Source organism: Ceratotherium simum, chromosome 33 (genome assembly GCF_057802395.1).
Source record: "Ceratotherium simum simum isolate JZ-2026a chromosome 33, ASM5780239v1, whole genome shotgun sequence".
NCBI classification, from domain to species: domain Eukaryota; kingdom Metazoa; phylum Chordata; class Mammalia; order Perissodactyla; family Rhinocerotidae; genus Ceratotherium; species Ceratotherium simum.
In genome coordinates, this window is record NC_141932.1 from 27,876,658 (window position 1) to 27,899,754 (window position 23,097).

At 42.7% G+C, this 23,097-nt stretch overlaps 1 protein-coding gene across 3 annotated transcripts in view; it reads right to left on the bottom strand.

The window, feature by feature from the left end:
* LOC101394597 (uncharacterized) overlaps positions 1–22,251 on the bottom strand; it is a 43,287-nt gene extending 21,036 nt beyond the window's left edge. Inside the window, exons 1-3 of one of the 3 annotated variants that reach the window (XM_087422183.1) lie at positions 21,829–22,251; positions 20,781–20,833; positions 10,966–11,045 (exon numbers count right to left, since the gene is read on the bottom strand). In XM_087422183.1, coding sequence (XP_087278309.1) covers positions 10,966–11,037 — 72 coding nt within the window. In that variant the 5' untranslated portion in view covers positions 11,038–11,045; positions 20,781–20,833; positions 21,829–22,251. Of the gene's footprint in view, positions 1–10,965; positions 13,868–20,780; positions 20,834–21,828 lie in introns of those variants that run through there. The other 2 variants (XM_014794810.2, XM_087422184.1) reach the window with 2 other exon arrangements.
* Between the last annotated feature and the right edge of the window lie 846 nt (positions 22,252–23,097).

The window sequence follows — 23,097 nt, forward strand, 5'->3', positions numbered from 1 at the left end:
CACAGTCTCTCCCTCTCCCTCACAGACACACACATACACACAGTCTCTCCCTCTCCCTCACAGACACACACACACACAGTCTCTCCCTCTCCCTCTCCCTCATAGATGCACACACACACACAGTCTCTCCCTCTCCCTCACAGACACACACATACACACAGTCTCTCCCTCTCCCTCACAGACACACACATACACACAGTCTCTCCCTCTCCCTCTCCCTCATAGATGCACACACACACACAGTCTCTCCCTCCCTCACAGACACACACACACACACAGTCTCTCCCTCTCCCTCATAGACGCACACACACACACAGTCTCTCCCTCTCCCTCACAGACACACACATACACAGTCTCTCCCTCTCCCTCACAGACACACACATACACACAGTCTCTCCCTCTCCCTCACAGACACACACATACACACAGTCTCTCCCTCTCCCTCACAGACACACACACACACAGTCTCTCCCTCTCCCTCTCCCTCATAGATGCACACACACACAGTCTCTCCTCTCCCTCACAGACACACACACACACACAGTCTCTCCCTCTCCCTCACAGACACACACACACACACAGTCTCTCCCTCTCCCTCTCCCTCATAGACGCACACACACACACAGTCTCTCCCTCTCCCTCACAGACACACACACACACACAGTCTCTCCCTCTCCCTCACAGACACACACACACACACAGTCTCTCCCTCTCCCTCTCCCTCACAGACACACACACACACACACAGTCTCTCCCTCTCCCTCTCCCTCACAGACGCACACACAGTCTCTCCCTCTCCCTCATAGACGCACACACACACACAGTCTCTCTCCTCTCCCTCACAGACACACACACACACACACAGTCTCTCCCTCCCTCACAGACACACACACACACACACACAGTCTCTCCCTCTCCCTCATAGACGCACACACACACACAGTCTCTCCCTCTCCCTCACAGACACACACACACAGTCTCTCCCTCTCCCTCACAGACGCACACACACAGTCTCTCCCTCCCTCACAGACACACACACACACAGTCTCTCCCTCTCCCTCACAGCCACACACACACACTCTCTCTCTCTCCCTCACAGACACACACACACACACAGTCTCTCCCTCCCTCACAGACACACACACACACAGTCTCTCCCTCTCCCTCACAGACACACACACACACAGTCTCTCCCTCTCCCTCACAGACACACACACACACACAGTCTCTCCCTCCCTCACAGACACACACACACACACAGTCTCTCCCTCTCCCTCATAGACACACACACACACACAGTCTCTCCCTCCCTCACAGACACACACACACACACAGTCTCTCCCTCTCCCTCACAGACACACACACAGTCTCTCCCTCTCCCTCATAGGCACACACACACACAGTCTCTCCTTCTCCCTCACAGGCACACACACACAGTCTCTCCCTCTCCCTCACAGACACACACACACACACAGTCTCTCCCTCTCCCTCATAGACGCACACACACACACAGTCTCTCCCTCCCTCACAGACACACACACACACACAGTCTCTCCCTCTCCCTCACAGACGCACACACACAGTCTCTCCCTCTCCCTCACAGACGCACACACAGTCTCTCCCTCTCCCTCACAGACGCACACACACAGTCTCTCTCTCTCTATTTGAGGGGGAATAACAAACCCTTACCTTCCTGAACCCCAGGGAATCCAACTGTATATAACCTATGCAGAAGGAACAACCTTCCCACCATCAGGAGCTGATGAGCCCAGAAGAGCGGGCCTGCTCTGACCTATGCCAGGCAGACCCTTGAACCACAACCTGGAAAACACGGAGCTCCTCGGCCATGGAGGCATCCCAAAGACATGACGGAGCCCTCAGGCCCAGAAACACAGGACACCAGGGCAGGCCCAGCCCTGGACAACGGTTTCTGCAACAGAGGTCTCCAGCTTCCCCCAGGCCTAACAGACTCAGTGCATCAGGTACCTCCTTGGCTTTGTTCCCATATCCCAGAACTAGGGCCCTTAGAACCCAGACTGAAACGTCTTTCCACGAAGACCCTGTCCAGAAGCACCAATCTTGAGCTGGACAACCCACCAGGATCAGCAGGTCCTGAGCAGCCTCAGCAGAGGCAACCCTGGATGCAGGCTGCAATGGCTTTACATGAAACCACAATTCTCAGAATCCTCGTGGCCAGCACATCCTGGTTCCTGACCAAGATCACCCATGGCTTTCCTGCCTGATATTCTTCCCTCTCACCCCTACCCACCAGCCTCACCGCTGATAGGCAGTGTTCACTGCGTCTCAGGTACAATTACTACGCATGAAGCACTATAAGTTCCTGGTGCCTTATATGTATTAATCCTCGGGAGAGGCCCACGAATCCTAACTCAAAGAAAACTTTAGCTTAGAGAAGTGAATCATTTACTCAGATTTGCAGTTAGTGGTGACACTGCTGGGTTTTGAATCTAGATTTCTCCAACTCTGCAAATGACTGCCTTCCACTTCTGGCTCTTGCAGATGCAGCCAGGGACTTCCTGATCGTTTAAAAGAACCCTGAGCTAGGCTCTGCACTTATGGGAACAGAAAATGCTTGGTCTGCTCTGTTTGTCACTGCAGACCACAGTGCTCTGAAGGGAAATCAAAGGTAGAAGGAAAAGGGAGGAAAGAAGCAGTTCTGCAAACAAAATTCCTTTATCCAAAAATATCCATCAAAATCCTCCATGACTCCGGCTCTGTGTGCGCACTGGGGACATGATGACTCTGACCCAGCTGTTGCCCTTAAAAAGCTCAGAATCAGGGAGGAAAAACAAAAAAGTAGACAATCACAGGACATCAAGCTCTGTGGGGGACTGGTTACTGTGACTAATTGCCAGCTGAAAAATAATGTACTGAATATTAAAAACATTTTGGAATGCAATGATGAGCTGGCAAAGAAGGAACATAATCTTCAGAGTCTAAAGCAAAAGTGGGCACCAAGAGGGGTGTGCTGAGCCACTGATGCTTATTTTACCAGAGAACCTCTGCTGAGCCTGGATGACCATGAGCTTTGACACTCGTGACCTTAAAGAGCAGGGGGAGAAGAAACCAAGCTACAGCTGGTCAAGATGGGAGTCTGACTGGTTCTGCACTGCAAAGACCTGGGACCTCCAGGACCACGCCCTCAGAGCAAGGGAAAAGTAGAAGTAACACTCCCATCCTCGGGGGCTGCAAGGAAAACAGCCTGACTGGAACCCTGGCAGTTGGTGTAAGGAAAATTCTGCGAGGACTTGTAACCACAAGTCAGCCCTCCCACAGGTCTGCAGCTCACATCCACATTACTAAGGTGAATCTAAAAAACTGGCCATCTATGAATCTACTTTACGGTGGTTCTGGTTTGGCAGTGCTCTTGGCAGAAGCAAACACAGACCTGCCCTAGAGGAACAACCTTCAACCAGGCTTCAAGAATCCACGGGTAGAATTCTAACGAAAATGACCCAAAAGTCAAAAATAATAAAACAGCACAACATTGTGAATGCACTAAATGCCACTGAACTGTACACTATAAAAGGGTTAACTGTATGTTATGTGAATTTCAGCTAAATAAAAAATTAAATAAAAATGAAACTTGCAAAGAGGCATAATTCCATGATGAAAGAGTCAGGAAAATCAGTCATGCAACTGTTTCAACTTTTCATTATATTTGAAAATTTCCATAATAAAATATTGGAGGGAAAATAACACACCTCCAAAGAGTCATCTGTTACATAGAGAATACTAAAGAATATAAAATAAGTATATTATATGTTTTTTAAACAGGAGGTAAGATGGTAAGAAACAAAACTTCACAAAAATGACAGGTAGATTTAAAAGAGAAAAATAAAACTTCCAGAACAAAAAACATAATCTTAAAATTAAATCATACAATGGCTGGAATAAATATCTCCGAAGAGAAAAATTACTGGACTAAAAGATATAAAAAGAGATTATGTAGAATGCTATCAAGAAAGACAACATGGAAAAGTACAAGAGAGGTTAAGAAGATAAAGTGAGTTTAACAGGTATCTAATTAGAGTTCTGGAAGGAAAAAGGAGAAAAAACTGAGAAAAGGCTGTAATTGAAGACATAATGGCTAAGAAATTTTCAGATCTGACAAAAGGAAGCATTATTCAGAAGCCCAAGGAGTCTCAAACAGGATAAATAAAAAGAAATTCTAGACAATTATATCAACTCTACAGAGCATTAAAAACAAAGACAATATGTTAAAAGTAGTTTGAGATTAAAGACTGATTGTCTACAAAGGAACAACAATCTGATTGGCAGATGTAAACCAGAAGATAGCAGCATATCCTAGTCTGCTGAGAGAAAATTATCTTTCACAAATAAAAACATTTTCAAAACAACAGCAATTCATTCAAGTATGGACCTCCATCTGAAGCAAGAGATCCTAGGTAGAGGTTTTGAGATATAAGAATGGTGAACAAAGAAAGTGGTAACCTAAGCTAACATCTGAATGTATAAAATAATAAAAATGTTTTATGGGTTAAAAAAAATGATGGGAGAAAAATATCTGACAATATAAGTTGTTTGATCACTTGGAACATCCTAGTTCCTTATGCTATTCAGCAAGAGTATAAAGATGTTCTTTAGTTTCAGACAGTGGTAAATTAAGAAGGTATGTTAAAATTTCTAAGATAATCACTAAATATACAAAACTAGTTTATAACTTTCAAACTCATGCAGGGGAAACTGAAATGAGATTTTACAAAATACAGAAAAGAGGGGCTGGCCTGGTGGTGCAAGCGGTTAAGTGTGCACGCTCCGCTTCCGCGGCCCGGGGTCCGCAGGTTCAGATCCTGGGCGCACACCAACGCACCGCTTGTCACGCCATGCTGTGGCGGCGTCCCATATAAAGCAGAGGAAGATGGGCATGGATGTTAGCCCAGGGCCAATCTTCCTCAGCAAAAAAGAGGAGGATCAGCATTGGATGTTAGCTCAGGGCTGATCTCCCTCACACACACACACACACACACACACACACACACACACACACAACCCAGAAAAGCTAGAATAAAAAGCACAAACTAAGTCAATAATGATACTTTGAATTGTATCAGTAATTACAACCATTAATGGACTAAATGCTCTCATTAAAAGATAAAGTTGGTCAAAAACCAAAGCTCAGTTACATGCTGTTTACAAGAGACACATCCAAAACATAAATATCCAGACAGACTGGAAGTAGAAGGCTAAAAGATAACTTGTGTACACACCTAATAAAAAATAAATATCTATTAAATATAGACACACACATATGAAACCGAGGAAGCAGTTCACCATTCCCTGGATTAGGATGAACCCCCGCCCGTACCCACAAGGTCAACATGGAACCAGAGTCTCTGAGCTTGCCTTGCAGAACAGCAAGAGACAGCTGATAAGAGAGGAGCTTGCTGACAGCGCCCCCCTGACCGAGCATCTCACAGGAGACTGAGAAGCTAAAATGCCCCATTGTAAACTTTACATGGCAGACTAAGAATCCACCGCATGCAACACATAGAACACCCACCCCCCGAATTTACACATGTGACCCATGAAGAGATATGAAAGACAGTCGCCCCTGCACAGAGGACTCTCAGAAATTCAGCCCCCAAGGCCACATGCTCCCCCTCCCTGTCTTATTCTCACAATGTGCTTTGGAAAAACGCTTAGAACTGCACATAGGCAAGCTAATCTGTAACCGGCAGAAAGAATAACTGTTAGCAGAAAATTTATGTCCTCTGCCCAAACTGTTCCTTCTGTCCCAGACAAGGAAGAAACTGAGGTTTTCTTGGGTTCCTCAGGAACGCTGCATTCAGCAGATGCGGAGAGGCGCCCCATGTTCTGCCGTCATCCATCACCTGACAGTTCTGAGCCCTCCCCAACCCCATTTGCCTTTATAAGTCACTTCCAAATCAGTTCCTCTTTAAGGTGGATTTTTTTTAGGACAACAGGCCACCATCTTCCTATTTGCTAGCTTATCGCTTATTGAAGTTCTTTCTCTGCCACCATCTGCCTGGCCTTTGTTCTTTCAGCGAGCAGATCAAGCTCTTGCTCGGTAACACATACACATAAATAAAATAATAATTATGACAAACCTTCATCATTATGGGAGAACACATCACTCAAAATAATTGATAGACACAACAGACAAAAAGTCAGTAGAAATAGGAAATATTTAACTAACAAAATAAAATTAACAAGCTTGACTTAATGGCCACATATAGAACGATGTACCCAATTCTTTTCAATCATATCTGGAGGATTCAGAAAAACTGACCACGGGCCAGCTCCGTGGCTTAGCGGTTAAGTGCGCGCGCTCTGATGCTGGCGGCCCGGGTTCGGATCCCGGGCGCGCCCCAAGGCACCGCTTCTCCGTCCAGTGCGAGGCTGAGTCCCACGTACAGCAACTAGAAGGATGTGAACCTATGACATACAACTATCTGCTGGGGCTTTGGGGGGAAAAAAGTGAATAAATAAAATCTTTAAAAAAAAAAAACAGAAAAACTGACCACGTTGGGCCTTAACACAAGACACAAACATTTTACATGAATACACACTAATAAAAAGATGCACAGTAATAGGAGTGCCTATGGGGGGTGGTAAATGGAATGGTAAATAACTAAATAATTAATCAGAACAAGAGAATGGCCTTGCTCAGACCAACGATAACAACATGCCATGAAGTAAGAATTATGATTAACGTAACACTGCACTTGAAGCCTCTCCCCATCCTATCAAGGGAAACTAGTGCAGTAAGACAAGAATTAAAACTAAATACAGGCTGAAAAAAGAAGGAAAACAATATTTACAGATAATACAATTGTTCACATACAAAGTGTCCTTATTCATCAATGATATAATTATCTAGTTAGATACCCCTAAATCCAAAAGAATCTACCAGATATTATAATAAATGAGAGTTCAGCAAGTTGGATGGATATAAAAATCAATATCTAAAAATCAATCTCATGTCTGTACACAAGAAACAATGAGAAAATTATGCTTAAAAATTAATACCATTTACAAAACACAAAAATAACTAGGAATAAAGTTAACAAAAGATGTCTAAGACTTTAAAAATTTTATTGAAAACCATTATATAAGACTTAAATAAGCAGAGTTATACCAGTTAGAGGCAGAGGCAGACTCAATACTATAAAAATGTCAACCTCCCCTAAACTCATCAAGGATTCAACGCAGTGCAAACTCATATCCCAAATGGATTTCTATGGAACTTGATCAGCCAATTCCTAAATTTATATGGAGAAGCCAAAAGCCAGGGAACAGATAAGAGAATCCTAGAGAACAAGACTACAATAGAGCACATGACTTACCAAATATCAAACATTAATACAAAGCTGTCTTAATTAAGACAATGTGGTTTTGGTGCAGTGACAGATAAACAGACCAGTATGGAAAGACAAACTGATCAGTGTATAGAAAGGACAGAACACATCAATACATATATATGGAAACTTAATTTATGACAGAATTGCCACTGAAGTACAGAGGGGAAAGGATGACTGTGGATTAAGAAATCTGGCCTCCAAAGAGAGGGCTTGCCTTTGTCTAGCTGATGGGATGTCACCGCTAAACACCTGGATTTTCCCAAGTGACAGGAGTGTCTCTGTCATTTACAGTAGGCTCCTAAGACCACGTGTGTAAGTTTATGCTAATGAGATGGCTCAGGGTGGGCGCTGGGCATGCCAGAGAGACCAACCATGTAATGAGAGCCTTCAGGCTTTGGGCCAAGTGATACCAGCTCGACCTCCAGGCAAGTAGGGAGGGGAGACGCTGGAAACTGAGCTCAATCACACAGGAAATGATTCAATCATGCCTATGTAATGAAGCCTCAATAAAAACTCTGGACACTGAAGCTTGGGTGAGCTTCCCTGGTTGGCTATACTCTGCATGTTGCCACATATCGATAACTGGGAAGGATAAACTTCGAGCCTGGAACCCTCCCTGATTCCACCCTATTCATCTCTTCCCTTGGCTGATTTTAATATATCCTTTCCCTATAATCAATGTCACCATGAATATATCTTTCAGTGAGTTCTGTGAGCTTTTCTGGTGAATTACTGAACCTGAGGATGGTTGTGGGAACCCTTCAATTTATAGCCAGCTGGTCTGAAGTGAGGGTGGCCCTGGGTACCCTTAAACTTGCAGCTGGTGTCTGAAGTGAGGGCAGTCTTGTGGGGCCTGTTCCCTCAGACTGTGCAGTTTGCCTACTTCTCTGCAATGGCCTTTTCAATAAATGATGCTGGGATATAGTTATCCAAGTGGAAAAAGTGAAGCTGGACCCCTACCATATACCATATCCTAAAATCAATCCCAAGTGAATTAAAAACTTAAACACAAAATGCAAAACAATATCATTCATTCATAGAAAACATTATGGGAGAATTATCTTTACTCTTAAGAGAAAAGAGATTTCTTAAACAAGACATAAATTAGTAAAGGAAAGGAAAACTGTTAAATTTGACAGTGTGGGGGGAAGAGGGAGAATCTCCCTCTGCCCTTTTCCTTAAGGTTCTTATGGCTGGCCAAATAATTAACAAGACAGGTTAGCAGGAGAAAATAATACCAAGTTTAATAACATGTATACATGGGAGAAAGCAGGGACACTGTGTTTCTCCACACAATAGCAGAAATTCTTGTCTTAAATACAATGTTCAGCCAATGACAAAGGAGGATGTTGGGGATGGGGGGAGTCAGTTACAGGAGATTACCACTAAAGCACAGTAAACAAGAGTAAGGTTATTATGCAGATTTAAGGCCTCACCTTCCACATTGATAAGCCTCTAGAAATGAGGCCATCCCCCCCATTCCCAAAACAGAGAGGGAGATACCTTTACAAATGGAGATTTCCCTTATAAATGCAAATGTTTGTCTGGCAACTCCTTGCAGGGGCATCCAGAGAATGTGGCCAGAGAGACAGAACTTCCGATAAGAGGGGCTTGTTGGTGCATTTCCTATTGTAACATTTATCCTACATTATCTTTACAGCCATCATGATAGATCTGTTCCAGGAAGGAGTTACTATGTCAAATTCTTTAGGCAGTTAGTGGGGGAGGTCAAATGTCCCTAGAGAAAATAACCAAGGTAAAGAGATCGATTTCAGGGTGGCCAAATCTTGATCTCCCACAGTCCCGCCTTTGAAACTAAAAGTTTCACAGTCCTTTTGAAACTTAAAGAAGTTTCATAGTCCAGAAGCTGAGTTGGTAGGTTGTTTCATCTCACTGAACACATTTCTTAGTCCTGATAATAGATCAGTATAATTAAGTTTATTTTAGAAGGTGGTGATGCAGGTGGGCTCTCAAGGTTATGCCTATATTATGGAAGCAAGCAATCAAGTATTTAATAGAAGCATTTCTATGTAAACAAAAGAAAAACAAGGTTAATGGTTGTAGCAAATTGTAAACCAGTTTCTGAGTTCAGAGGACAGCCAGTTAAGATGATTTTTAGATGTCAGCATCAAAGTATCTTTTGCAGTTTAAAATGTCTCTGATGGTGTTTAAAATGTCTCTGATGGTGTCGTCAGGTCATCTCTTAAGTTTATATCAAGTCCATCAGCTTCAGTTTGTAAGACTTCAGGAAAAAGGGCAGGTTTAGTTTTCAGTGATTCCAAATGAAAATGATGGGAAAAAAATGAAAAACATTAGTTTGGAGATCTGTAGCCAGATATTTTAGGAGACTAGAAGAAATCAGGATCCAGTCCACTAAATAGATATAAAACAAAAACCTCAAAAGACAATTAACAAAACTAGGATCTAATATCTGCAAATGTATACTATAGTTTTTACTGAAATATAATTTTTCTTTCTAAAATCACCCTCATTTTTATTAAGATAGCCAAATTAAAACTAACTAGTTTGCAAAGTAAGTCTAGTTCCAATAGAGTTGGCCCAATTATTTACATAAGTACAGCAAGAATAGCAGTTGATCACATAGGCTCTTTTAAATCTGCTTTGCTGGCACTTTTTATAAGGAATCTCAGATTGAACTTTAAAGGCCTCTCCAGGCCAGGAAAGCCAAGCCAAGAATTTTGTCATCAGACTTTGCCTGTAATACGTACAGATTTGGGTGAATTTCTCTCTTCCGAGGTTCCCCCAAAATACTGAGGTTCCTTGTACCTGCCAGATAAGTGACATTCTTTACTTATCCTGGTAAGTGCTGCTTGGAACATAAAGGTACCAGGCCAATATTTCCACGTGGCTTTATTCCATAAAGTCCAATCTTCATTCCTCAAAAGCTGTATGGTTATATCGCAAATATGATGTTTCAGTCACAACCTTGGTAATATAACCAGTGTTTCCAATTGTGTCCTGTTATAAGGAGAACAGATTCTTATTGAACTTATGCAAATAACTACATTGCCAAGAAAACAATACTCACTTGCTAAGAGTTTCTAAATTGGAGGGATCAGATAGAGAGAAAAAGATAAATATTTCAATTTTACTTAAAAAAGTATCATTTACCTAATTGCTATAAGTCATAGCTAGCTCAGGAGAAAACAGAAAACGTTTTCCTTAAATCTGAAAAAACAAAACATTAAAAATTCAGCAATAATTCAAATGAAAAATCATAAAAATTATAATCATCCTTATCAGTTCATTCAGTCCTGTGTAATCCATTCTTTTTTTTTTTTTTTTTTAAAGATTTTATTTATTCAGTTTTTTCCCCCCAAAGCCCCAGTAGATAGTTGTATGTCATAGGTTCACATCCTTCTAGTTGCTGTACGTGGGACTCGGCCTCGCGTTGGACGGAGAAGTGGTGCCTCGGGGCGCTCCCGGGATCCGAACCCTGGCCGCCAGCATCAGAGCGCGCGCACCCAACCGCCAAGCCACGGAGCCGGCCCTGTGTAATCCATTCTTAATCCCAATCTTTTTGTTAGCAGCTTCATGAAGTTATCAGTTTTTCCATCAGATTTCTGTAATTTCTTACCAAGTTCACTTTTATGATCAGAAAGCTTGTCAGAAACTTGTATTCTAGAGTAAGTGTTAAAGTCCTTTCCATGAACTTCTCTGAAGATGAAACATATTTTGCAAAAGCATTAGTGCAAAGAAATAAGTCTGTAAACAACAAGACCTCAAAATGGCAATTCACAAGGAAATTTGGTTAATTTTGTGACATACAACATTTTAAATAATAACCAGAATTATGACTGATAACCAGGACAGATCAGAATTTCAGTAATGTTATACAATTTTAAAACACCTATGTCAATAACATTTGCCCACATAATAGCACCTAAGGAGACTTATCATCACTTGTCTGACAATGCTTTCCATGTAATTTAACATATTGAATAAGCCTAATAAGTTAAGTATCTTTCTCCTTATAGGAAGAGAGCAAATTTCTTTGAGAAGTTCCAGGGCCCTTTGAAAATTCTCAAAGAAAAAAAGTAAAACAAAAGACTTTATTTAAGATATGAATTTTGGGGAGCTTGTCAAAAATATAAAAAGTTAAAGCAAACAGAGCATTAACAGTCCAAAAAGCCTTAATAGAGAGACCTCAGTCTTTTGAACACAGGAAATTATTTTAATAAAACATAGATTTTCTGTCTTTTAGGTAGACTTACCCAAAGGTAAAGAAAAGTCTTTTGTAACCTCTTTATCAAGTTTAAGCAAATTATCCTTTTAAGAGACAGAAGACCAAATTTTAATTTTGCACCAGCTTACTTCTGCTACTAAAACTCATTTACTTAATTAAATTCATTTCAATCTTAGCCAACTTGACGATGCAAAAACTCCTTTTCCAGAATTCCTCTTCCACAAACCTATCTTTCTTTTTACATTCAGAATTTGTCCCATGTCTTTCTTTTCCCTCCTAGTACTTGAGGACAAATTTATTTTTCTTAACCAAACAAAATATTTCCATTCTTTGTATCTTTTTTATACATCTTACTTTCCTTGTACACAGACATATTTTTCTTAATTTTTAGTAGCTTCAATCACATATACTAATTAGAAATTTTAACTCTTAGAAACCCCAATTTGTAAGTAAAAACTAAGTAAACAATTATAAACTTTCTTTTACATTAGTATCTTGCGGCTTGGAAAATTTATGAACACTTCATAACTTCTAGAAATATGTTACTTTATAGTACAATCTTTTAATAAAACACGTTTATCAATAGACCCAAAACACCTTTTAGTTTTTCTGTAATGAAAAGCCAAAAGTAGACAAATGTACATTTAGCAACCAATGTCTAATATCTTATGTTATTTGGAAATGATCTACTCAACTGAATTTTTATTATAAAATTTAGCAAAACTCTAGTTTTAAGTCACCAAAAAGAGTTTGGAAGCTGTAACCACCATAACACATAATTATTGTTTAAAGTTCATCCAACATTCATCTTTTTCACAACTATTTAGTTACTTATTCCCAATAATTATTTAGATTGCCTATAAGACTTAAGACATTAGATAAAATTAGCCATCATTTAAATTACTATTTTTGTTAACCAGTTCTGTAATAGAAATAACATCAGTTTTTTCCTACAAAATTTCATGTAAATTTTATCACCTCTTATACCTTTAAACATAGTTATCATTAAGATTTTTATCAATAGGTCTTGGTCTAATTTTGGACAAGGGAAGCATTCCCAGTCTGACATTTTAAAACATCAGGCAAAGTTGATGTAACCTCTTTATATAAAATTAGCTCAAACATTCCAACCTTTATAATCTGATCAACACTTACACTTTTACATGTTCTCAATTCAATTGTAACCTGAGTCAAGGTCTTAAGGCTAGTCAAATTTTTCCCTTCCTTTTTCTGGCCATTTTTTTTTTTTTGGGTACCAATTAAACAATTGTGTGAGAGCTCTCAAAACATTTTTTTTCCCCCCAATTTAGAAGTTTTCCCAATTCAAAGGATCCGTCGTCTGGCCATTGACGAGTAGGATCTTCATTTGTATATTTATTCCAATAGTGACTCGAACCAATAAGCCTTTTGAAAGAAAGACCCGAAGGTAACTTTCCACGCTTAGAATAAATCTTTACCATGGACGCAAGAGGCGTCCCTGGTGAGGGCACAGATGATGTAGCCCCCATGATCCACAGAATTCACTCCCAAAGATATTCAGAGAAAGTAAAGACCTTCGTTGCACAGGTGGTAAGAATGGTGTCTCCAGTCTCCCACAATAGTGTGGGACGCCTCCAGTCACAGACCCGCTAATCTGTGACACCGGGCAGGCGATACTGGAATGGGATTTTTCCAGCACTAACAAGCAACAAAGGTTAAGACAACAAAAGCCCTTATGGACTGGGCCCTTTATGACAAACTCCCCTGAGAGCTTGGCACAGCCAGACAAAGACAGTTCGGAACCCCAGTCTACTTGACTAGCCACCAAGGTGCACTCCAGTAAATGCACCTTCCGTATGGTGGAGACCAAGGAGAATATTCTCACTGGTCACAAAGCCAAGTTCTCAGGACACAGAACAAGACAGAGATTACTCTGGGAGGAAAAGGGATTGTCGGGGGAAGAGGGAGGATCTTCCTCTGCCCTTTTCTTTAAGGTTCTTATGGCTGGCCAAATAATTAACAAGACAAGTTAGCAGAAGAAAATAATACTAAGTTTAATAACATGTATACATGGGAGAAAGCAGGGACACTGCGTTTCTCCACACAATAGCAGAAATTTTCGTCTTAAATACCAGGTTTAGCCAACGACAAAGGAGGATGTTGGGGGTGGGGGGAGTCAGTTACAGGAGATTACCACTAAAGCACAGTAAACAAGAGTAAGGTTATTATGCAGATTTAAGGCCTCACCTTCCACATTGGTAAGCCTCTAGAAAGGAGGCCATCCCTCCCATTCCCAAAACAGAGAGGGAGATACCTTTACAAATGGAGATTTCCCTTATAAATGTAAATGTTTGTCTGGCAACTCCTTGCAGGGCCATCCAGAGAATGTGGCCAGAGAGACAGAACTTCCGATAAGAGGGGCTTGTTGGTGCATTTCCTATTGTAACATTTATCCTACATTATCTTTACAGCCATCATGATAGATCTGTTCCAGGAAGGAGTTACTATGTCAAATTCTTTAGGCAGTTAGTGGGGGAGGTCAAATGTCCCCAGAGAAAACAACCAAGGTAAAGAGATCGATTTCAGGGTGGCCAAATCTTGATCTCCCACAACAGCATTAAAACTGATAATTTCTACCATCATTTAAAGGCTAGAAGTCAAGCCACTGAGAGAAAGCACGTACAGCACATATAATTGACAAAAAAATGACAATCCACAATATTTAAGAAATGCCTACAACACACTAAAGGTAACGAAAACCTGAAAATATAAAACTTAATAGAAAAATTAGAAAATGACATGATATGGTACTTCAGAGAAGAGAAAGCATGACGGGGGCTCAACCTCATTTGGTACCAAAATATGCAAATTTAAAATCAGAATAATATATCAATTCATACCCTCCAAATGGGTAAAAATTTAGAAGTCTGACAATACCAAACATTGATAAAGATATGAAGAAACAGGATTTATAAATGGGTATAAACACTGGAAAACAACTGGACAGTGTCTAGTAAGGCTGAAGACGCACATAGCCTATGACTCAACAATTTTATTTCGAGTTATACACCTAGAGAAATTCTTACACATGACACCAAGAGATAAGTTCAAGAATGTTCACAGGAATGTTTGTAATATAAAAGAAAAAAAGACGTATTTGTATAATGGATGGCTATGTAGTAGGTAGTAGGATAAATTCACAGTATGTATGAATCTCCTGAATACACACTGAGAGACAAGTAATGAAGTTGCAGAAGATTCTCAACAGTATGACTTTATTTATATCAAATTTAAAAATGAAAAGCAAGGGAATGAAAAACAAAATTCAGAACAGTCACCTCTGAGGAGTAGAGAAGGGGATTGGATCGGGATGACTCACGGCACACGTGGGTTTTCAACAATAATTAACGTGCTACTTCTTAAATATGGGTGTTTGATCATTTGTCATACCTTCTACATCTTCTGTAATTCAATATTTAACAACAGCAGTTTTACAGAGACAGTCACAATACAGTGTGATAAGAATCACGACAAATGTAGCAGAAGGGAATGTAGTCACTCAGAGTCACCAAGCATAATCAGGAGACTAAAGTAGGCTTCGAAGAACTCAGAGAAAGGGGTGGTGTGGGATAAGTGCCCCTCTTGTGTTTCTTGCGCAAGACGCAAGAGACAGCACCGTGCATTCTGGGAACCGCTAGAGTAGAGTCAGGGGGGAGCAGAGAGAGACAAGGCTGGAAAGAAGGATCAGATCATGAGCCGTTTAGACTTGTTCTCACAGGTGAGGGGTTTTAAGCAGGACAAGTTAGCTCCAGTTACAAGCAGAAGAATCTTGCTATGGGAAATGAGCAAATACTGACTAACTTAGGTTAAGGGGTATGTGAAAATTTCATGTATCATGTAGAAGATTAATTGGGGCCCAGAAAAGGAACAAGATTCCACCAAAATCACTAGATGTTGGGAAGACCGGGAGGTAAGAGCTGGGGGACCTCCAGGTTGCCAGTTTAAGTATACACTCAAGTGAATTTCCATTACCATCATATTCCCCAAACCTTGCAGACCACACTATACAGAGGAAGTTATGAGGAAGCCCTGTCACAGAGTTAATAAATAACAGAAACGGGGTACGACTTTACCCTTTTATAACAGTGCACGGCTTCTCATTAACACAGAGAAAGGACCCTTGCCACTCTGAGGAGAGGAGGAAACAGAGGGAGAAACGAATGGTCAAGGGTTGAAGGGCAAGGGAGGTAGAGTTCCTTCCTCACAAAATGTGCTGAGAATGGATGCCGTCCTCTTCTGAGAATCTGAGGAAGGTTCTGGCCAGGATGGGAATGGGAAGACAAACTCAACAAGTTCTCACAGAGTTCAAAAGAAAAAGAAGAAAAGAAGAAACAGATTAATCCAGCATAGCAAGAATATTTCTTAGTCTTTAGAGAGAAAGGAATCCTTGAGAACTGACTGGCCAGAATTAAGGAAAGAGGAGCCACACTCAGACACATCCAGGGAACAAACCCTGAACATACTACAAATACTCTGCCATTGTTTAAAATTAATTACTCCAGGGCCGGCCCCGAGGCTTGGCGGTTAACTGCACGCACTCCGCTGCTGGCGCGCCAGGTTCGGATCCCGGGCGCGCACCGACACACTGCTTGTCCGGCCATGCTGAGGCCGCGTCCCACATACAGCAACTAGAAGGATGTGCAGCTATGACATACAACTATCTACTGGGGCTTTGGGGGAAAATAAATAAATAAAATTAAAAAAAAAATTAATTACTCCAAAGTCACAAAAAAAGCCTAAATAAACACCCCAAATTAGGACTTTTACAGCCAACATTCTCTGGTCATATCTCACACCAGATACTTTAAAGATTAAATTGTTTGGACAAAAGTACTTGAGGAAAATATGAGAGACTTTTCTATTTTTGTAGTAAGGAAGACCTTCTTGCACGACATAAAGGGAAGAAAACATTTTTTGAAAGCTCTGAATCTAAAAACACACAAAATAGATCAACTGTGAAAAAATATTCCTAAAACAACTTACAAATGACAAAGAGAAAACATGCTTAAGGTATAAACTTGTTTAAAATAAACCAAAAAAAAATAAAATAACACTCTTTGACAAGTGGGCAAAGGAAATCAGTAGGCAATTTAGAAATTCCAGTTGTACCATTTATTAACTGTGTAATTTTGGGGCAACAGACTTACATAATCTATTTCCTCATTTGTCCACTTAGAATAATACCATATTTCATCAATTCTGAGATGCCACTAATTATACAGCCACTATTACTTTATACACCAGGAAAGAAAAAAATGCCATCAATGAAACTGCGACTTGCCAGGAATTGTAAAACCTATCCTGACTTCAGAGAAGTTAAAATGTGAAAAAAAAAAAAGCGCATCACAGAATCAATGAAATACAGTTCTACCTGTCTCATGGGGTTGTTATATGGATTTAACAAGATAACACATGTAAAGAACTTCGAACTACAAGTGGCTCAAAGTAAACATTCAATAAGTGAGTTGCTTCTATCAGTAACATGATCCTATTCTGAAAACAAAATTACATACCCAACAGCATCCATTTATGATAAAAACTCTGAATAAAATGGGTATAGAAGGAAAGTACCTCAACATAATAAAGGCCATATATGAGAAACCCACAGCTAATATCATCCTCAATGGTGAAAAACTGAAACCTATGCCTCTAAGAACAGGAACCAGACAAGGATGCCCACTCTCACCACTCCTATTTAACATAGAACTGGAAGTCCTAGCCAGAGCAAACAGGCAAGAAGAAGAAATAAAAGGGATCCAAATTGGAAAGGAAGAAGTGAAACTCTCACTATTTGCAGATGACATGATTTTATATATAGAAAACCCTAAAGAATCCACCAAAAAACTTTTAGAAGTAATAAACGAATACGGTAAACTTGCAGGATACAAAATCAACATACAAAAATCAGTTGCATTTCTATACACTAACAACAAAGTAGCAGAAAGAGAAATTAAGAATACAATCCCATTTACGATTGCAACAAAAAGAATAAAATACCTAGGAATAAACTTAAGCAAAGAGATGAAAGATCTGTACACCGAAAACTATAAAACATTGCTGACAGAAACTGAAGAAGACACAAAGAAATGGAAAGATATTCCGTGCTCTTGGATTGGAAGAATTAACATAATTAAGATGTCCATACTTCCTAAAGCAATCTATAGATTCAATGCAACCCCTATCAAAGTTCCAACAACATTTTTCAAAGAAATAGAACAAAGAATCCTAAAATTTATATGGAACAACAAAAGACCCCGAATAGCTAAAGGAATCCTGAGAAAAAAGAACAAAGCTGGAGGCATCACACTCCCTGATTTCAAAATATACTACAAAGCTATAGTAACCAAAACAGCATGGTACTGGCACAAAAACAGACACATAGATCAAAGGAATAGAATCGAAAGCCCAGAAATAAATCCACAGGGCCGGCCCCATGGCTTAGTGGTTGAGTGCGCGCCCTCCGCTGCTGGTGGCCCGGGTTCGGATCCCGGCCGCGCACTGCTTCTCCGGCCATGCCGAGGCTGTGTCCCACATACAGCAACTAGAAGGATGCGCAGCTATGACATACAGCTATCTACTGGGGCTTTGGGGGAAAAATAAATAAATAAAATTTAAAAAATTTAAGAAATAAATCCACAGATCTATGGACAGCTAATCTTTAACAAAGGAGCCAAGAACATATAATGGAGAAAGGAAAGTCTCTTCAACAAATGGTGCTGGGAAAACTGGACAGCCACATGCAAAAAAATGAAAATAGACCATTATCTTACGCCATACACAAAAATGAACTCAAAATGGATTAAAGACTTGAATGTAAGACCTGAAACCATGCAAGTTCTAGAAGAAAACATAAGCAGTACGCTCTTCGACATCGGTCTTAGCAACATATTTTCAAGCACCATGTCTGACTGGGCAAGAGAAATGATAGAAAAAATAAACAAATGGAACTACATCAAACTAAAAAGCTTCTGCACAGCAAAGGAAACCATCAACAAAATGAAAAGACAACCTAACAATTGGGAGAAGATATTTGCAAACCATACATCTGATAAGGAGTTAATCTCCAAAATATATAAAGAACTCATGTATCTCAACAAGAAAAAAACTAACAATGCAATTAAAAAGTGGGCAAAAGTCCTGAACAGACATTTCTCCAAAGAAGACATACAGATGGCCAACAGACACATGAAAAGTTGTTCAGCATCATTAACTATCAGGGAAATGCAAATCAAAACTACAATGAGGTATCACCTCACACCCGTCAGAATGGCTATAATCAACAAGACAGGAAAAAAACAAATGTTGGAGAGGATGTGGAGAGAAGGGAACTCTCATCCACTGCTGGTGGGAGTGCAAACTGGCGCAGCCACTATGGAAAACTGTATGGAGATTCCTCAAAAAATTAAGGATAGAACTACCATACGATCAGCTATTCCACTGCTGGGTAGCTTTCCAAAGAATGTGAAAACACCAATGCATAAAAATACATGCACTCTTGTGTTCATTGCAGCGTTATTCACAATAGGCAAGACGTGGAAGCAATCTAAGTGCCCATCAAGGGACGAATGGATAAAGAAGATGTGGTATATATACACAATGGAATACTACTCAGCCATAAAAAACGATGAAATCCAGCCATTTGTGACAACATGGATGGACACTGAGGGTATTATGCAAAGTGAAATAAGTCAGAGGGAAAAGGTCAAATACTGTACATCTCACTCATTAAGTAGTAGATAATAACAACAAACAAACACATAGAGACAGAGATTGGATTGGTGGTTACCAGAGGGGAAGGAGGGAGGAAGGAGGGTGAAAGGGATAATTAGGCACATGTGTGCGGTGACGGATTATAATTAGTATTTGGGTGGTGAACATGAGAACATGATGTAATCCATGCAGAAATGGAAGTATAATGATGTACAGCTGAAATTTATATAATGTTATAAACCAATGTTACCACAATAAACCAAAAAAAATAAAATAAAATTACATACCCACATATATGTGTAGACAAAATAATTTGAAAATATTAATAGTGACTACCTCTAGATGGTGGGACCATGGGTGACAAACTTTCTTAATAATTTTCTCCAGTTAAGAAATTTTTTGCAAGAATCCTATATTACGTTAATCATTAGAAAGAGAGCAATTAGGGCCAGCCCTGTGGCTTAGCGGTTAAGTGCGCGTGCTCTGCTACTGGCAGCCCGGGTTCGGATCCCAGGCGCGCACCAACTCACCGCTTGTCCCACCATGCTGAGGCGGCGTCCCACATACAGCAACTAGAAGGATATGCAACTACCACATACAACTATATACTGGGGCTTTGGGGAGAAAAAGGGAAAAAAAGGAGGCGGATTAGCAATAGATGTTAGCTCAGGGCCGGTCCGTCTCAGAAAAAAAAAAAAAGAGAGAATGACTGGCATGGATGTTAGCTCAGGGCTGATCTTTCTCACCAAAAAAAAAAAAAAAAAGAAACAGAGCGATTATCTTATTTCTATCTTGGAAAAGAAATATCTAGAGCTGAAGGGGTCTGGCAGGCGTTCCAGGCTGTTAGAAATTTGGAAGCAAACAGGCTATTGCATGTGACCCTGGAGGGGACAACAACGAAATTAGTGAGACTGAACTGAGTAAACTTATTCTGTTCTTCAACTTCCCTGCCAAATCACTGAGGCACAATCTGTCAAGAGTACTCTGGGAATGAACAAAATCCAGGAAAATGGAAATTCTCGATCAGATGAGACAATGTGTGCAAAGCAGACAGCTCCGGTCTAGGCTCCTGGCAGGTTTAGGAAAACTGCTCCATATATGTCGTTTCCTCCTCTCTTCCGCTTTCTCCAAATCACTGTTGTAAATCTTTTGGATAGAATCCTCAAAGAGGATAGTGTCCTGAAAACCAAGAAGCCCTTTCCAAGAAGAAAGTGCCATGGGGCCGGCCCCGTGGCTTAGCGGTTAAGTGCGCGCACTCTGCTGCTGGCGACCCGGGTTCGGGTCCCGGGCGCGCACCGACGCACTGCCTCTCCGGCCATGTTGAGGCCGCGTCCCACATACAGCAACTAGAAGGTTGTGCAGCTATGACATACAACTATCTGCTGGGGCTTTGGGGGGAAAAATAAATAAATAAAATCTTTAAAAAAAAAAAAAAGAAAGTGCCAAATACACCTTACCTCTCCCATGACTTCTGATGCACAGCGGCTCTTCTCTTCTCCTCTTCCGGATTCTTAGAGAAGGAAAAAGGTGGAAAAGGGTTCAGAAACTATGAGACAACAGTCCCTTCCTGGAGCCCAGAGGAGGCGAAGTCCGAATCAATCCCTGCCCCACCCCAGGCACTGGGAGGGAGCCAAAGCCACAGAAGCCTGCAACTCCACCACCCTCTCCCATCACCACAAAGACGAGCAGGCGACGCTAGGGGCCCACACAGGAGTCCTGGGAGAGCATCCCAGACTCGGGCCTCCTTCCCCCATCACAGCCTGACTGGATTCTTCCAGGCCCAGTATGTTACACTGAGCCCAGGTCTGTGGCTGCAAGACACAGCCTAAGCGGATCCACTTGTCCGAATCGCACACTCCTGTGCTCTGGGCTGGGGGCACCTCTACGGGCCTGGACTCCCGACAGCCACAGGGTGAAAGAAGAAAAAAGTGGCAGTAGGAGGGGCACCCGGTCCCAATCTCTAGAAACCCGCTGGACACCAGAAATAGCTCCGGGGAGAAAGCCATTCACTGCGCTGGAGACCGACTGGCGGCGGCGGCGTCAGCTTCGGCCGGTCTGGAGCGCGCGAGGCCGTGGGGGTCTGGGGTGAACTCCCAGAACCCATCCTCCGGCGGACCCCCCCAGCGTCCACCAAGGACGTACAAAGGGGGCCCCCTCCAGTTCCAGCCGCAAAGGCAGAGTGGGCGCCGCGGCCACCGGTCGCCGAGCCCCGGACGTCGGGGCGCGATCCTCGCAGGCAGGAGGCCACACGGCTGCGGCACCCTCGGCCGCCAGCCCCCCAGCCCGCTCCCGCGCCGGCCCGAAACCACCCCCACCCCCTGCGGACGCGCGGCCGCCGTCCGCGACTGTCCCAGCGGGGACACGCGGCCCGGACGTGCCCGACGGCCGTCCGTACTGAAGACCCCAGCCCCGCCCGGGGTCCTCGCACTCCCGTCTGATCCAGTCCGCCGCAAACCAGTGAGCTAGGCCGCCGGACCCTTTGCGGCCGAACTCCCGCCAACCTACCAGCGGCCAGCCGACTTCGGCGGGAAGCGCCCGTGCCGCGGAGCCCTCAGGAAAACGTAGTCCCGAGGAGGAAAAACCCAGCCAGGGCCGGCCGGCACCACAGTCGTGCGCCCAGAGCCGCGCCGCGTTCAGGGAAGCCCGGTCCAGGCCGCGCGGCCGCGCCTGCGCTTCCTCCGAGCACCTGGGCGAACCCGCGGCTCCGGGCGGCAAGCGGCCGCCGGCGGGCGAGGAAAGGCTGTGGGCCCTGGAGGCTTCTGGGAAAGGCGGCGCTCAGCCGGGGAGAGCGGGGAGGGGGCTGGGGGGCGGTCCTCCCCAGGACGGCTCCCCCCATGCCGCGAGCTAGGAGTCCTCCCGGACCTGGGCGGTTCAGCCCTTGGCGCCCCACGATGCTGGTGGAGCTGGGAGCTCAGGTTTCCCCCGAGAAGCCCCTCTCCAGTCGCGGGCGCCGCCGGGAAGTGCAGTCCTCAGTCGGGAAGGCCCCCGCGCCGCAGGCAGGTGCCCTGGCTTTTCGGCACCATTCAGGCGGGGTGGTAGGGACGCCCAGTAGGGGCTGGGCCCACCCTGGAGGCGTCTGGGAAATGCAGTCCTGGCTTAGCGGGCTGGGGATGTGGAGGAGGAGAGGCTGAAGTGGGGCAGTCTGCAGCTCAGGATCGGGGAACCTGAGAAGGGCCTGGGGGAGGTTTGTTAACCAAAATGAGCAGCTTTACGAGGCAAAGATAAGTTTTAAAGAAAAGAGAGACTTTACTAAAAGGTTTGCAAACCGGGAAAGTACACCTCAACCCGCAAGTTGATAGGTGGGCCCCGCCCCTCCGTCTTGGGGTGGCTGGATTTTAAAGGCAAAAATTGCAGAGTGTGCAAGGTTAAGGCTGAGTCCAGTTCTGATTGGTCGCCCTTTCCAGCTACAGTGTGTCTTGTGCCCGGGGCTTTCTAAACGTCCTAACTGCAGGGAAAGACTACTGCATTGCTCTCCAGCCATGTGCTGACAGTTAAGGTTAAAAGGTAATTTTTTATTTCTGCCCATAGTTCAGCCTTGATGTGGTCATGGTGACCTTCACGACGACTCTGGCCTCGTTCTTATCTCTTTCTTTTAACCGATTGAAGGAGGACAACCCTGGGTCTGGAATGGAAATAATGGAATACCAAAACTAACCTCTATATACCACGTAATACTGTTTTCAAATTTTGTATAAGTACATAAATACAAAAAAAAAAGCCACTTGGGTAATAAGATCTCTGAAAAGTTACACTAACATTTGTTAACAGTAGTTA